This window comes from Corythoichthys intestinalis, chromosome 1 (genome assembly GCF_030265065.1).
Source record: "Corythoichthys intestinalis isolate RoL2023-P3 chromosome 1, ASM3026506v1, whole genome shotgun sequence".
In the NCBI taxonomy this organism is placed as follows: Eukaryota; Metazoa; Chordata; class Actinopteri; order Syngnathiformes; family Syngnathidae; genus Corythoichthys; species Corythoichthys intestinalis.
In genome coordinates, this window is record NC_080395.1 from 23,648,528 (window position 1) to 23,664,672 (window position 16,145).

At 37.0% G+C, this 16,145-nt stretch overlaps 1 protein-coding gene across 1 annotated transcript; it reads left to right on the forward strand.

Moving 5' to 3' along the window:
• The first annotated feature begins 1,385 nt into the window (after positions 1 to 1,385).
• LOC130913455 (gastrula zinc finger protein XlCGF26.1-like) lies at positions 1,386 to 15,736 on the forward strand. Its single transcript, XM_057832093.1, has 4 exons — positions 1,386 to 1,603; positions 4,593 to 4,838; positions 6,343 to 6,414; positions 10,874 to 15,736. Exons 1-4 carry the CDS (start codon positions 1,489 to 1,491, stop codon positions 12,244 to 12,246), a joined length of 1,806 nt encoding a protein of 601 aa, XP_057688076.1. The 5' UTR covers positions 1,386 to 1,488; the 3' UTR covers positions 12,247 to 15,736.
• Positions 15,737 to 16,145: the final 409 nt, after the last annotated feature.

Consider the following 16,145-nt stretch of genomic DNA (forward strand, 5'->3'; position numbering starts at 1 on the left):
TATGGAAATTCACATGACTGGGGACTGGAACTAACTAATTAAAAGCTGGAGCAGCTCATACTGTGTTTGTTTACGTTGCATCAAAATTATTAAAACCTACTCAACGGTGGCAGTCAGCTCTTGAACATGAATCATTGTGTGTTTAATTCGAAATTGTTCTCTTTTGAGTAAGGCTATCAATAATTTGTAAAGAACTAAGGAATCATTGTTACTGTTAGTGAATATGATACTATCATATATGCTATTTCCGAAGGAACGATCATGTTATTTGATCATGTCAGATCATGTTAATGAATCTGACTGTGAATCTATTACGTTTAGACCAGAGGTATCCAACTCTGGTCCTTGATAGCCCCTATCCAGCTTGTTTTCCATGTCTCTCTCCTCCAACACACCTGACTCAAATAATCAGGATCCCTGTTGTAGACATTACTAATTGTTATTTAATAATTTTTTTAATGTATTTTGTGGTGTTTTACTGGAATAATTTAATTGCAAATTGTGAATGGAAATGCAATGGAATGCAAATCGTGGATTTGGAATTTGCCTTCCAAATATCTGGTTACCAATAAAATAACAGAAGTCAATTCAAGATTATTTATGGGGTCTGTCCATGCAGAGCATATTTGAAAAAGTATTTAAAGAATAAGCATATTGATATAATTTCTTGTTTTTGTCAAAGGGCTTCTGAGGATGTGTATCATTTGTCTTGGGATCGTTATTTTTCAACAGAACTATGGATATGTATCTACGATCTTTTTTTTTTTTTTTTATTGGCCTTGTGACCTTTCCTTGTGTTTTAGAAATCTATTCTTTGGCTTCACTGATTATTCATAAAATTATTTAAAAAAAAACAAAGTTTGATATTATTACTCTGATAATACTTTTTACTAAATGGTATATCCATAAATACCGCTACTCTAATTATAAACCTTTTATATACTGTATATATTATATATATATATATATATATATATATATATATATATATATATATATATATATATATATATATATATATATATATATATATATATATATATATATATATATATGGGGGGGAATGACAAAATATCAGCTCGTTTGAACAAATGTTAAATGTTAAAGATGGCAGAACTTTGACACTATGTGCCTCTATAATATATTTCAATAGACTGTACGTTCCCCTGGCATATATGTTAATGTAATTCTGCTATAGTTAAAATGTCAGTTGTGATTGTATTGACTGTAATGTGTTTTCAAACGATGTTAATATAATAAAAAAACATTGTCTCAAAGAAAAGAAAAAAGCAAGCTCAAACTATCCTTATGCTTTCACACCTGAGGGGGCAGTATTCTGCACAAATTTACCGAATGTGTGAACCGGAAGTTAAAAAGTGAGAACAGACCAGCTCGTTGAAGCTTTGTGGGCTAGTTGAGCTTTCACCCAAACAAAGACGTGCGTTTTAAATCAACACATCGCCGAGTGCGAGCCCAAAGTGTGGAAAAATGTGCGAGAGAAGAACAGTTGCAGTGGATTTGGAGAAGGAATTTCGTAGAGTAGAAAAGGAGGCACAACCTCAACTACTGCTGGATACTGTTTTTAACAAGCTGCTAGCTGCAGGTTAGTCTGGAAATACTGTTAAGTATGGGGATGCGTTGCATAGTAAAGCTCCCCACATAATACTAATTTTCTAACGTAGAATTTTTCGACGTGTCGCAGACTTTAGGCACTATGATCGATTGTCATAGTTCCAAATTTGACCGCGACTAAAATGCATTTTTTTCGACCTCAAAAAAAGCTCCATTCGTTTACAAAAGCAAATTAATTTATGTATTTAAATTTCAAAATATAATTGACTTAAATTTACTTTACTTAATTTTTTTTTTGTGTGTGTGTGTGTGTGTGCCCAAAACATGGTTCGACCTAAATTTGACCAAGATATCCCCATGTACTGTATTTACAATGGCAAAAAATGACCCAATATCAACAAAAATTGGCCTAGAAATGCCCTAAAACTAAAATTAACAGGAAGTGACCCAAATTCCACAAGAAATGTCCTGTAATTACCCTAAAATTATTAAGAAAATAACTCAAATTGACTCACTGCCAGCCATGGACAAAAATCGACCTTCAATTCATTGAAACTGGGAGGACTGGCTTTGAATGCCCACGTCTGGGTGTCGTTGATGGCGCTTGATGTCCAATTCATTTTGATTAGGAAGGTTGAAAGAATGAACATTCATTCGCTCATTCCCAGCCGAAATGGAATGGACATCTATCGCCACCAATGGCACTAAAATATGAGTAAACGATGAAGTGACCCAAAAACGCCACATATTTATTGGAAATAACTGAAAATATACAGGAAGTGACCCATAGAACAAAGCATCCAATCAGAATTTCTCCAGAATTTGCATTTTCCAGCTCATATCAATATTCTTGTTTATTTACATTGTAGTGAAGAGTATGCGTTGTGGTGATATTATCTAAGTTTTACTCCGTTTTCCAAATTGTGCAATAGTTTTGCTCTAAGTATCAACACAAGCTGGTTTAATATAAGTTTAATTGTTAAATCTTTAAATGCCTTTTTAATATATATATATATATATATATAGAGAGAGAGAGAGAGAGAGAGAGAGAGAGAGAGAGAGAGAGAGAGAGAGAGAGGACTCAAATTAATACCAGAGACAATGTTTGTTTGCAAAAAAAATGTGTGAAATGAATTTGTGCTCATAAAAAAATAGTGCACTCACATAAAATATTTGTGCACTAGCAAAAAAAAAAATGTGTGCACAAAAATATACCGTAGTCAGATGACAATGAGGCTTTGGGCAGAATGAGGATGTACAGGAACCGCCCACCAAACAGATATAGGCTTGCTAGGTTTTTAGAAACAGACTTTTTGGGTTAAACAAGAATTGCGATTTGGACTGAGAGGGTTGGCAGTGAGTGAACTAATGTTTTTTGCCGATTTGCATGTCTAAGGTTTTTAGTAAATGCGATGGTGCTAAATTGCTAACCGTTGTTACGATGCTTTCACTAAGATATAAAAATGTGATTTGATTGACACATTATGTTGTTATTATAGTATAATAGCAACAGTATAATAATTATACTGTAACCAACTGGCCACATGGAGAATTATGGGGTTATTGGAGTTGCAATTATGGACATTCGGTGTCACGTACGAGACGGAGGAACAGTTGCATATCGCAGACACAGGATTTTATTGATGTTGACAGGCAAATAAAACAGGTCAAGCGGTAATGTCTAGTTGGCATGCAAATGTATGCTGAATTGTTGACGACCTGACTCTGAATGCTGTGTGTTCGTGCCTTATATACTGTTCTCAGTTGTTCTTTGTGACATATTAAAGAGTACACAGTCCTTGTGATTACAGCTTTGTGATGCATGAGTGTGATTCAATATGTTGGTACATTGGTACATGACATTCGGGTGCTAGAGGAGAAAACGGCACCTGGTATAATTGACCTTCAAATGAAAGACAGTTGCTGAAAGTATTTAAGTATGCAAATGTTAAATTTCTTAGGTCTCTGACAATGGCCATTGTTCTGACGTTTGCCAGTTATATGACGCCCGGACAGAACAAAAACACACAACTGCATGGTTTTGGTTTGATGAATACATTTCGTGTGCCATCGAAAATGCTTCCTCAGTTCATATTTCTTTCTAAGGGGCATCAAATGGGACATAAATGAAATATTTAAATACATCTTTAAATAAGTATCATTAATTAATTAAATGGGACTTAAATAAATAAAAGTGTCTTGAAATCATTAAAATAATAGTGTATTTAATGTTGAAAAAAAAAAATTACTATTTAACTCATTATTTCATGGACATGTGTTGCACTTCATGAATTCATTTTATCTGTCAAACTCACCCATCAAAGTCAGTGGGCGGAACTAACACCTGATCAGTCACCCAGCACATCAATTCCAGATGGGTCACTTTTAAATAAACGATTGATGCAGAGCCAGTAAACATATTCTGACACACTAGGTGGCACTTCCTTTACTCGGGTCAAACAAGTGGAGGATAAGTAAGAGCAAGTTTTGCTCATAAATTCATGAAGTGCTGCAACGAAGAGCTGAAATTACGCCATCAACGTGAATAAACTGCTCTGCTTTGCACACTACATGTTCTTGGTCAGCAGGTCCTGCTTTCACATAATCAGCGAGGTCGACAATATATCTAACTAACTCCCGAGTAAGTTGAGAAAGTCCTCCATAGCCACCATGTTTTGAAAGACTTCAGACGACAGCAATCGATTAAGCAATCTTCTGCAATCTTAGATCAGCGTTAGTCCCACTCACTGACTTTGATGGGTGAGTTTGACAAATTCCTGACGTGCTGCAATATGTTTCCATGAAATTAAATAATGAAATAATTATGTTTAAAAAAATTTTTTTTTTTTTTTACATTAAATACGCTTGTATTTTAATTAATGACTCATTTAATGCCGCTTTTATTTATTTGACATTTTAATTAATTAATGACAAATTTAGGTATTCATTTCAAAATGTAATCATTCTATCCCATTTGGTCCTCCATGGTAACCAAACAACACTGTGTTTGCTTTCTGCAGACTGTCGAGAATCTCTTGTTACTCAGCAGCAGGAGCCAGGGCCCGCTTTTGTTAAAGCAGAGGAGGATCTAGAGACCACCCAGTTAAAAGAAGAGCAGGAAGGTGATGTGAAGAGTGAAGAAGTTGTTGGAGATCACTCTGGAGGATCCCAAGCAGACGACCTCTCACCTCCACTGTCAGATAGAGTTGACGCAACATCAAACTCATCTGCCTTTGATGATGATGATGACCAAGAAATCTCTGAAGGTGATGCGCCATGTCACACTGACAACAAACTTGCGAAATGTTCTCAGTGTGACAAAAGTTTTGCCACCAATGGGTCATTGAATAGGCACACAAGAACACATACTGGGGAAAAACCTTTTGTCTGCTCAGTTTGTGGTAGAAGATTCTCTCTAAAGGGAGATTTGACAAGACACACAAGAGCTCATACTGGTGAAAAACCTTTTGCCTGCTCACTCTGTGGGAAAAGATTCTCGCTAAATGGACATTTGAAAGCACACACAAGAAGCCACACTGGAGAGAAACATTTTTCCTGCTCGGTTTGTGGTAAAAGATTCTCTTTGAAGGAAAATTTAAAAAGACACATGAAAACACACAATGGGGAAAAGCCTGTTGTTTGCTCAATTTGCAATAAAACATTCACTCGGAAGGAACATTTAAAAATACACAAAAGAACACACACTGGTGAAAAACCTTTTGCCTGCTTGCTCTGCCGTAAAAGTTTCTCGAGACAGTCAAGTTTAAAAGTACATGTAAGTTCACACACTGGAAAAAAACCTTTTCTCTGCTCAGTTTGTGGTAGGAGATATAATCAGCAGGGACTTTTAGAAGCGCACACACGAACACACACAGGCGAAAAGCCTTTTTCTTGCCCACTTTGTGATAAAAGATTCTCTCTAAAGGGAAGTTTTATCAGGCACACAAGATTACATGCTGGAAAAAAGCCTTTTGTCTGATCAATTTGTGGTAAAAGATTCACTCAGAAGAGAGATATAAGCATACACACAAGGACACACACGGGCGAAAAACCTTTTCCCTGCTCAATCTGTGGTAAAAGATTTTCTGTAAAGGGACATTTGAAAACGCACGCAAGAACACACACAGGCGAAAAACCTTTCCCCTGCTCAATTTGTGGTAAAAGATTCACTCAGAATAGTGCACTGGTATCACACATGAGAGTGCATACAGGAGAGCGACCGTTTTCATGCAATGCTTGTGGTAAAAGTTACAGTGAGAAGGTAGCTTTGACAACGCACGTAAGGTCAAAACACACTGGGGAGAAAACAGTCAGTTGCAGCATGTGCGGTAAAAGCTTGTTTTGTAAGAAACAGGTAAAAAGACGCAAGTGTGGTGGTGAAAAACATTCAAACGTGGAAACTTTACAATGATTCAAATGATGAAGTTCATTGTCTTCATCTCAGAACCTTAATCTGAATAATCTTGAGTTTTGAGACTCGTGCTCAGCAGTTTACCTAGAAGTCATGATGGGCAAAGAATGTCATTACTGCTATTCAGTTGATGTATAATAATTTGACTCATGAATAACTGTAAGCTGTAAATCTGTAGCTTTTTTTTCTCTTACAATGTGTGTATCTTGTCTAGACATGTACTGTATGTACCTCTGGTTTGGAATACAATTTTGATTATTGTATGAAGAATTACAAATAATACATATAAAACAATTGCATGTGTTGATTCTACTGAAATAAACATTCTCATTTTTTGCAATATTTTTCTCTTCCCTCAGTTGTTTCATGTATCGGCCCTACACATCAAAATCAGCATCGTCAGATCAAGTCGCTTGGTGTTCATTTTAAAGGTGCCCTCAACTTTACATATTTTACATTATTTTTCACAACATGCCATTTTACCAGGTTAGCATGACATTTTGCCTTGAAAGTGCCCAGACGGTCATTTTTTAAGCCATTTTAGTTGGTCTTTCTCTAAGCCTCTCTGCAAAATCCTATTTCTTATTATTATACATATAACATATCTCATTAATATGCAGTTGACATAAGCTAATACTGTCACTATGCAAATTCACTATGACACATACAAATTCAAGATGGAAAATTCAGATTAAATTGTTTGGGGACGTACAGTGGGGAGAACAAGTATTTGATAGTGTATCAAATACTTGTTCTCCCCACTGTATGTACATACGGGTACTTGGGGGAAAGCAATAGATCGCAGGTAGCAGAGATATCCTCAAGACATTCGTATTTGATCACATTTGTGACACCTTCCCTTCGTGAGCATGTAAATTTCAAGTATTGAGTGAATAGGACATGCTTTACACGATTATAGATTTTTTGTATATCATATTATAAGGAAGAAATCTGGAGAAAGTGTGATTTAGATTTCGTCGCATCTCTTAGGCGCAGACGAGGCAAAGTTCCTCTAGCTGCAGATTGAACTCTTGATGTCACAGCTTGACTCATCTACACTGAAAAATAAACAGGTTTCAATAAAGATGAAACGCAAAGCTTTTTTTGCTAATTTGTTGTATTTTTTCAAGATCACTATTTCTAGTCAATTTGGCCAAGCCACAATGGGCATGTCACGTGATCAAAAACAAATGTGCCGATTGGCCAAAAGAATATCTGTTACCTGCGATTGGATTGCTTTTCCCAGTATGTCACCAAAAAGTTGAATCTGAATTTTGCAATATTAATTCATATACTGTATTTCAAACTGAATTTGTATCCTGAGACCTAAAGGTGAAATAATAAAGGAGTAAAATTTTTTGTGAAGGTGAATTACAAATTTCAAATGATTCATATTCAATACTCTGTGAATGATTCAAATCTAATGATACAGTTTCAAACGACATAATTCAGATAGTTTTATATTTCAGCTATTCAAGTTAAATATTTAAAGTTCAAGTTTTCAGATTCAGTTTTTGATGCCGCAAATATCCGCTCATACCGGTTTGACTTTCAAGGTATTTCCTGGTTGCATCATGTAAAAATGAAAATGAATTTTATTTACTTATGAAGCAAGAGCTGAACTGCAAACGTTTTTCATAAATGTCAGAGATGCAGTAGATTAAATGCATACTTACAAATCTTCTTGAATACAGTACAGGTAGTCCCCGGGTTACGAATGAGTTCCGTTCTTACACTGGCGACACCCAGCCTAAATCTTAGCCATGTTGATGTTTTTTTTGTTTGTTTGTTTCTTTCTTTTGTTTTTAAATAAAGCAAACCGTTTGAAAAATCACCAAGACTTCGCTGAGTTAAGAGTATTGTAGTGGAGAAATTCACTTACCTCAAGTTCGCTACAAAAGAGCCTGCGAGAGAAGTCCACTGCTTTAAGAAAGCCGCCTGTTACCTACGCCGCCGACTTTTCGCACCTACGTCTCTATTTATGTGATATCTTTGGTTTCAAGCGTCGAGACTTTTGTTAGCAGGTAAACTAGACTGTGCTAAACCAAAATACCGAGTTGCGAAGCAGACACCAAGTATGATTCCAAAGAGTGGGAAATGTGTGAAAGGAAGACGCCAGCAGTGAAGCTGGAATAGAACCTTTGTAAAGCAAATGAGGAACCGAGACTTTAACTACTGCATACAGCTTCTCACATATTTAGGAAATAATTTACATATTTATTTACATGCAAAAAAGTGAAAAGTACCGAAGGTGTTGTGAATGATTCTGTAATATTGTGTATTATTCACGTTTCCATGGCTAGTGATTCGGAGGGAAATCGTGCAAGAGTTTTGTCTTTTTGGCTTTATGTGCCAACACAAGCTGCTTTAACTTGAGTTCAAAGATGACGTATTTTATTATTTTATCGTACTTCCAACTTTCATATAATTGATCAGAGTTTTACATTGGAATGAAATAAATATACTCGAAACTTGAGGGCATGATCTAGACCAGGGGTCGGGAACCTATGGCTAACGAGCCAGATCTGGCTTTTTTGACAGCTGCATCTGGCTCCCAGACAAATCTTTAATTATTAAAAAAAATTTTTTTTTTTAAGTTTTGTTCTACTCCTTCGCACATTGCGCAAAACGGCGACGGTCAGCGGTCATACGCTGGTGTTGTGCAGTAATGAGCAGACGTGACTTTTGTGGCGTATGTTGACTTTGTTAATGCTCTGACAAGACTCCCGCACTTCGCACTAGATATCATCAAATAGCAACTTAGATGTGCTACGTTACATCCCCCCAAGTCCCATTCCATTGGCCGCGTGAGCCCAGAGTGATCCTGGGACACGTACTCCATATACTACAACCGGCGACTAGTAAGCCGGTTCACAGTAATTTTAGTGGGAAAGTGGCAAACATACATGTCGTCGTGTCTATTTATCTATCAATCGCATCGGCAACGCAAATGAGTCAGACACACTGTTCAAGTGGGGTTGCCATATTTTGCTGTCGAAAATAGCGGCCGATGTGCACGTGTGCATGATATCCGTAAGTAAACTTTCCTCATTTTCAATTTTGTTTTCCGCGTTGTCATCAAATTTTAGAAATCCTTTTGAGAATATGGCAAAAAGAAAAAAAGACGAGGAGTATCATACTTTTCAGGAGGACATAAGGATGAGTCAACAGACGTAAGCTATTTATCGCAGTTCAGCGTGATTGCAAGGTTTTGACTATGAAAGGGACAACAAGAGGGGAGGATTTATTCAAGCCCTTCACTGAGTTCGTTAAAGAAAAAAAATCTACCAATGAATAAACTTGTTTCGGTGTGAACTGATGGTGCTCCGTCCATAAGTTTCTCAATGCCTGCATGAAGCTTAACCCCACCAAGTATCAACCAGACTACAAAGCCATCAGCAAACCATGCTGCACCAGAAGTTGCATTAATGGTAAGAAATACTCATCATTGATTAGCAACGGCATAACTATGTTATTAAAAAGAATTCTGAGACTTATTGTACTTTAAAAGTGTTGAAATTACAAAAAATGCACACATTACTTGTATTTTTAGTTTTAAACATACAGTATTGTATGGCTCTCACGGAATTACATTTAAAAATATATGTTCATTGCTCTCTCAGCCAAAAAGGTTCCCGAACCCTGATCAAGACGTTTGTAATCATCATTTCTATACATTTAGCGCCACCAAGGGGTGACAACAATTAATCTACTTTTGTATTTATTTGTTTTTTGGATTTTGAGCGTTTAAGTCCCCGAGAACATGGATGGGCAAACTATTTCAAGAAGGGCTGCCGTGGGTGCAGATTTTTGTTTAAACCCACTATGAGGACAGTCAATCTGGTTTCTTATAAGTGCAATCAGTTTATTGTAGTCAGGTGCTTCTTGTATCCGCTAAAACCTCATTGGTTAAACTGTCTGTGTCGCATCAGTTGGAACAAAGACCAGGACCCACTGTGGCCTTCGAGGAGCGGGTTGCCCACCCCGACCCTAGAATATTGCGTGTTCTGACAATCTAAATGTAGAGCCAGTCAAGTAAAAGACGAAAATAATGTTTTTAATTAGTGATGAATAAAAAATAAAAACGCAAATTTTAAAAAGCCACGAGTAGTATAACAGATATTATTCTAAAACTAATTAAAACAAAATTAAAACTTCAAACAATAAATTTAATTTTTACTAAATTGAAGAAAAAAAGAACAAAGACACATTTTCAAATAGTATGCCACCAAACCCGTTAAATTGTATTGGGCATATATCACCGTCAAGGGCAGTGAAACATAACTGAATGGCAGCCATCTTAATTACAATGGATTTAATGTTCATCACTGTCAATGGCAGTGAAGGAGTCAAGGGCTTGAAGCAACAAGGTATAAGGACTAGGGATATCGCTGATCCAATCACATGATCAGAAATCGTGCCTGATCACGTAATTTCTAGAAAATCGAAATCGGGTGGAAAAAAATCAGGTTTTTAAGATATTTTTTAAAGGCCACAAAGCATTTAAAAAATTAGGATATACGAGGGTATCGTACAAAACAATTATATAACATGTACAAGGATATACAATCAATAAGAAGAACAACAAAAATGTTTTGAACACTGCAATAATTTTAGAAGATAGGAATTGGGTGAAAAAGTGACAAAATAAGATGTACAAGGAAAAAAACAAAACTAAAAGGTGTATGTTTTGTAATGAATAAATAACTTAATAACTTAAGATGAGGTACTCAGTATCAGCAGATCCTCAAACCTGAACCCATTTGCAAATATGCAATATGGGATTGGGACAACCCTAGCATAAATGCAACAAGTAGTTAATGACATTGTCATTTATGAGATTGTTAACTTGAGCAAACTATGCATATTTCTGCTTTTTGTGTTCTGCAGACATGAGTGAGGAACATCTTTCTCTTGAGGAGCAAGAGCCACATTTTCCATGTGTTAAAGAAGAAGAAGAAGAGCCAGATTACACGCACATTAAAGAAGAACAGCAGGAGTATGAGGTATCCAAGTTTCCATTGACTGGTGTCACAGTGAAGACTGAAAAGGTTAATGGTGACCACAGTGGCAACACCACGTCACATTCTTCTGACTACGATGAGGAAAATGATGAAAAACAGCAACTCTCTATTGATGACATGGCACGCCTAGCCGGAAAAAAATGCATCCAATGCCATTTTTGTGACAAAACCTTTTGCAACAAGTCATTGTTGGTGACACACACAAGATCACACATAGGAGAAACTCCCTTTTCCTGCTCAGTTTGTGGTAAAAGATTCTCTTTTAAGTCACATTTAAAACAGCACGCAACCACTCACCCAGTTGAAAACCCTCATGTTTGCTCTATATGCCGTAGCACATTCAAGGACAGTGCTGACTTAAAAATACATACAAGAACACACACTTCTTGCTCAATTTGTGGTAAAACGTTCCCTTCTAATATGAGTTTAACAAACCACACAAGAATGCACACTGGAGAAAAACCTTTTGCCTGTTCAATTTGTGACAGAAGATTCTCACTCAAGTCAAATTTAACAAATCACATAAAAACACATTCTGGATTGACACCTTGTGACTGCTCAGTTTGTGGGACAAAATTCTCTACTAAATCAAGTTTAAAGCGGCATATGAGAATACACACTAGAGAAAAAACTTTTGCCTGCTCATTTTGTGGCAAAATATTCCCTTGTGAATCAAGTTTAACAATGCACACACGAACACACACCGGTGAAAAACCCTTTTCCTGCTCGCTTTGTGGGAAAAGATTCTCTGCAAAGTCAAGTTTGAAGCAGCACGCGATATTACACACAGGAGAAAAAGATTTCGTTTGCTCAATTTGTGGCAAAAGATTCTCTTGCAAGTCTGGTTTAACAGTGCACACACGAACACATACTGGTGAAAAACCCTTTGCCTGCTCATTTTGTGGGAAAAGATTCTCTGCAAAGTCAGGTTTAAAGCAGCATACTATATTACACACGGGAGAAAAAGATTTCATTTGCTCAATGTGTGGCAAAAAATTCTCCAACAAGTCCAATTTAACAAACCATGCAAGAACACACACTGGGAAAAAGCCGTTTGCCTGCTCGATTTGTGGTAAAAGATTTTCTTTCAAGTCATGTTTAACAAGCCACGCGCGAGCGCACGCTGGGGAGAAACCTTTTGTCTGCTCAGTTTGTGGTGAAGGATTCACTAAGAAGCGGCGGTTAACAACACACATGCACACACATGAAGAGGAAACTGTTCAGTTGCAGTGTGTGTGAGAGGGAAAACTGGAATCGGATGTAAAAGATCTTGGAGTTTTAATGTATTTATTTTTAAATTTTAACTCATTAGCTGCGATGGACTATCAATTGAGTTTGACTGGGAAGTCAGGCAGTTTGTATATGACCCCCCCCCCACTCTGACAACTTGTTGTTAAGGCTATAGCTATCCCAAAAAACTGTTAATATGTTATGCTAACAGATGCCCATTTATACTGTTGTTCTCCATAAAGGAACCTGTGTTTTAAATTACCTGTTAACTCTTTAATCCTCCATGCAAGTGTTCGTTTTCGTAAAAGGACTCCACAAATAACGACGTGTTCCACATCAACAATTTATTTTCCTAAGTTACTGACAAAGGAGTATAAGCAGCATGCTGGGTCTGTGAGCTAACTATCCTAGCCTAAAAATGATCGGAGTATACTGACCAAGCCAAGGCTTGGTCGCCGTTTTTATAGATCAGGATGAGGAATGGAGGGTGTGTGTTTATGTTGGTTCATGTGATTGATCATAAGTCCATGGAATTCCTGTTCCTTGATGCCAAACGGGGACAAGGTTATTCTCGACGTCAGCTGTTGGCTTCGCCAGAATAGGTGCCACAGTGTGTCTTCCAACCCTAGGAAATGTGCCTTTTGCTCCCTTCTCCTCCTTTATACCGCTCCAAGGTGGACCAACTCCAGATGGCATGTTGTCTTTTGCTGCCTTCACTCCTCGGGTGTTAATCACTGCTCCAAAGTGGTATGTTATCGATAGGTCCACCCTGCTTACAGAAACAGCCTCAACTTTCTTATAGCAAATGCATTTTATTGATTCATTCTTTTTAAAGGTTAGTACTGTTTTTTAAATGTAATTTCCCTTCATCTAGTTATTGAAAAATGGACACTGTGAACCTTAAATTATGCTTCTGCGTTGCGGTGACGGAGTAGCGACGCCGTATACCCTATGTTGTCAACGAGCATTCGAAGTTCTGCTTTAAGGGAACGCGTTGCTCTGTAATTCACCACCAAGCCAGTAGAGGGGTGTTGCGTTGTGTTTGTGAGGTTTGGGGGGACTTTTGTCGAATTCCTTGAGTTTTCTTCCGGTTAGACAACAATAGCAACGGAGATGGAACGCTTGAATGTGGATCTTCAGCTCATCGACATTGAACAACAAATGTTGATCATACAAATGTTGAGGCGCAGGCGACGCAGAAGACTGTTGCGGAGGTGGTCTGTCCGACTGTTTATGCCGCACAGACACTGGCAGTCACATTACGAATTTTAGGTTTGGGAGGAAGCCAGCAAGCTTCGTTGTCCAACGTTTTGTCTGATTTCTGTGCCGTGTCTTAAAACCAGCCAGTGGGAAGCCATAGCAGATTTCTGGCAGCTATGGAACTTCCTAAACTGCGTCGGAAGCCTTAATGGTAAACACGTTATCATAAAAGCACCGAGGCAGCCGTCTGGGTCACTGCTTCATGTGGCCATTCACTTCCGAACACACACATACTTGTCCCGGAGGTTCTTCGATTTTTTTAATGAATTCGCTGACCTCCAGCCCTGTATTTTCAGTGAGCTCCTTCCACGAATTGCTTGCCATTTGGCAGTCTTTATAATGCATTGATGAAGCGTTGTACAGGTGGTCGTACTTGCAGACCTCTTCGATGATCCTCTCGTCGGCTTGGTCTATTTTTGAGTGTAGCGCAAGAGTGTTTGTACTTTGTAGATGGCGGTGATTTCGCGCTGAACCCGAAACAACAGTTTAAGCGGACCAATCACAGTCCATTTGCGTCACGTCACCACACGTTGGCGTGACGCGTAGTCAGGATTTTGTGGAGGTGCACGTCAGGCTACAGCAGAGGGTCGTAAATCGGGTCTGCCTTGACGGCGTTGGTCCGCCGCAGAAGGATAAACCAGCCTTGACTTATAAAAAAATGTTCCTCTTCATTATGCATTCTTTGCCTAGTGCAGTTTATACTCAGGTATGTCTTGTAGTGTGAAAAATACAATATTTATTCGTACACTACTAAAAAAGACTTTTCAGAACAAAGAGAAATTTCCAGCGACAGCAAGAAAGTCAATAGAATCACAAACGAGATGGCTCAATTCATCACACTGGGTGATCAACTTTATTTTTAAATAAGTTAATTTTCAAAATATTTAAATGTAGTTCTTTTACAGCCTTATTATTGCGCTGCACAACTAATTTGCAAAAGAACAACAACAAAAAAAAGATTTGTTTTTTCAACATTATATGTCTATAATGTTGGGATAGAAAAGACATTGGGGTTATTTTCTCCGAGGGCCACTTTCAGAACAATCAAACGATGCAAGGGCTCTCTTGAAATCCTTCCACATTCATTTTTTTAAACATCACGAACTACAGTAAATCGTCATTTCATAAAGCATTATTTTGTATGTAAGTATTTGGTTACATACTGTGTTTTTTGGACTTTAAACCGCTACTTTTTTCGCCCATTTTAAACAATGCAGCTTAAAGTATCATCCAGCTTATTTGTATATTTTTACAGGCTAATCAGCTGCATGTATTCTGGTGTGAATATCCCAAAATGCAACGTGAACACCTGCGGTTTATAGTCCAGTGCCTCCCAAATATGAACAAAATAAGATAGATCGAATATCATGATATAAAATATCAAGCCATATTGTCTTTGTATTAAATAATGGGCAGACATTGGTTTGTTTTCATTAGTTTTTAAGGAAATAACCTTCTTAATATATACATCATATGAAAATGCGACTCATGGGGACTATTCTGCTATTACTGGTGTCATTTCTCAACTGAAATTATTTTCAAGGTTCCTATTTTGATTAACAAAATGTAGGCTGACTTTAAGCTTCTTGTGTGAACCATATTCAGTCATATTTTCATAATTTGCTGCACGCCAATGAAAAGTGGGCAACGGCCTATGGACACAGCTGGTTAATCATCACGGACTATTTAGCCCTGGCTTCTTCTGGAAGAATGTATTATTTAGTTTTGTTGCCTACCCGTAGCTTATTTGGTCAAAATTGTATATTCACAATTCAAGTTTTTGAATTAGAAAACAAATTCCATCAAATTTTTGGAGATATTGAGTATATTCTACTAATATTTCTACTGCTTATCTGACTTTACGAATAAAAAAGCTGTAATAGCATAATTATTACCAATTTGTTTAACAATGTTGTGATACCATTCTGTCTGATCTTTCTTCTTTGTAACTTCCCTTGTGTTGGATGGCGATTTGTTGATGTCGAGTGATGATCTTAATTTTTCTAATAATGCCTTTGTATTTTGGATCCCTTGATAAATAAAGTTTTGCTTGAAAAATATATACAGTTTAAGTTGGAAGTTTACATACACATCCATATTAATCATCTGACTATACAAATAATTATAGATTGAATTTTTTTTTCTTGCTTACATTTTTATATATAAATATTATGTTTTGTCTGTGCCTGATTAAAATTCAAACTTTTTTATTTATCCATTTTTTGAAAAATAATTTCCTGTTTTCTTCAGTCCGCTTAGTCGGCTAACCTATTGACAGTTTGGGTGACTATTTCTATCCGTCGCATACGCGTATAATAAATAAATAGCTATATTTGTTCTTGTCCTTCAGTTCCTTTTTTCACTGCATTTTGTTCTTTATTCTGTTTGCAATTCTGTTGAGCGAATTTTTTTTTTCTTCAAACTCTGACGGAATTGTTTTACTACACTGGATTTCGCGGGTTTGTCTAGTTTAGTGAACGGACTGCAAACAGAAAGGTTGACATTCACAACCCAAATTCAAGCGTCAAATGTTGTGATTTGGTTGCAAAATGTGTGTGATAAGTGTCAAAAACAAGTATGAGAAGTACTTTGTGGAATAAAGAAGGAGAACGTCAAGAAAATTAGAGATCACACACAGGATTTTCGAA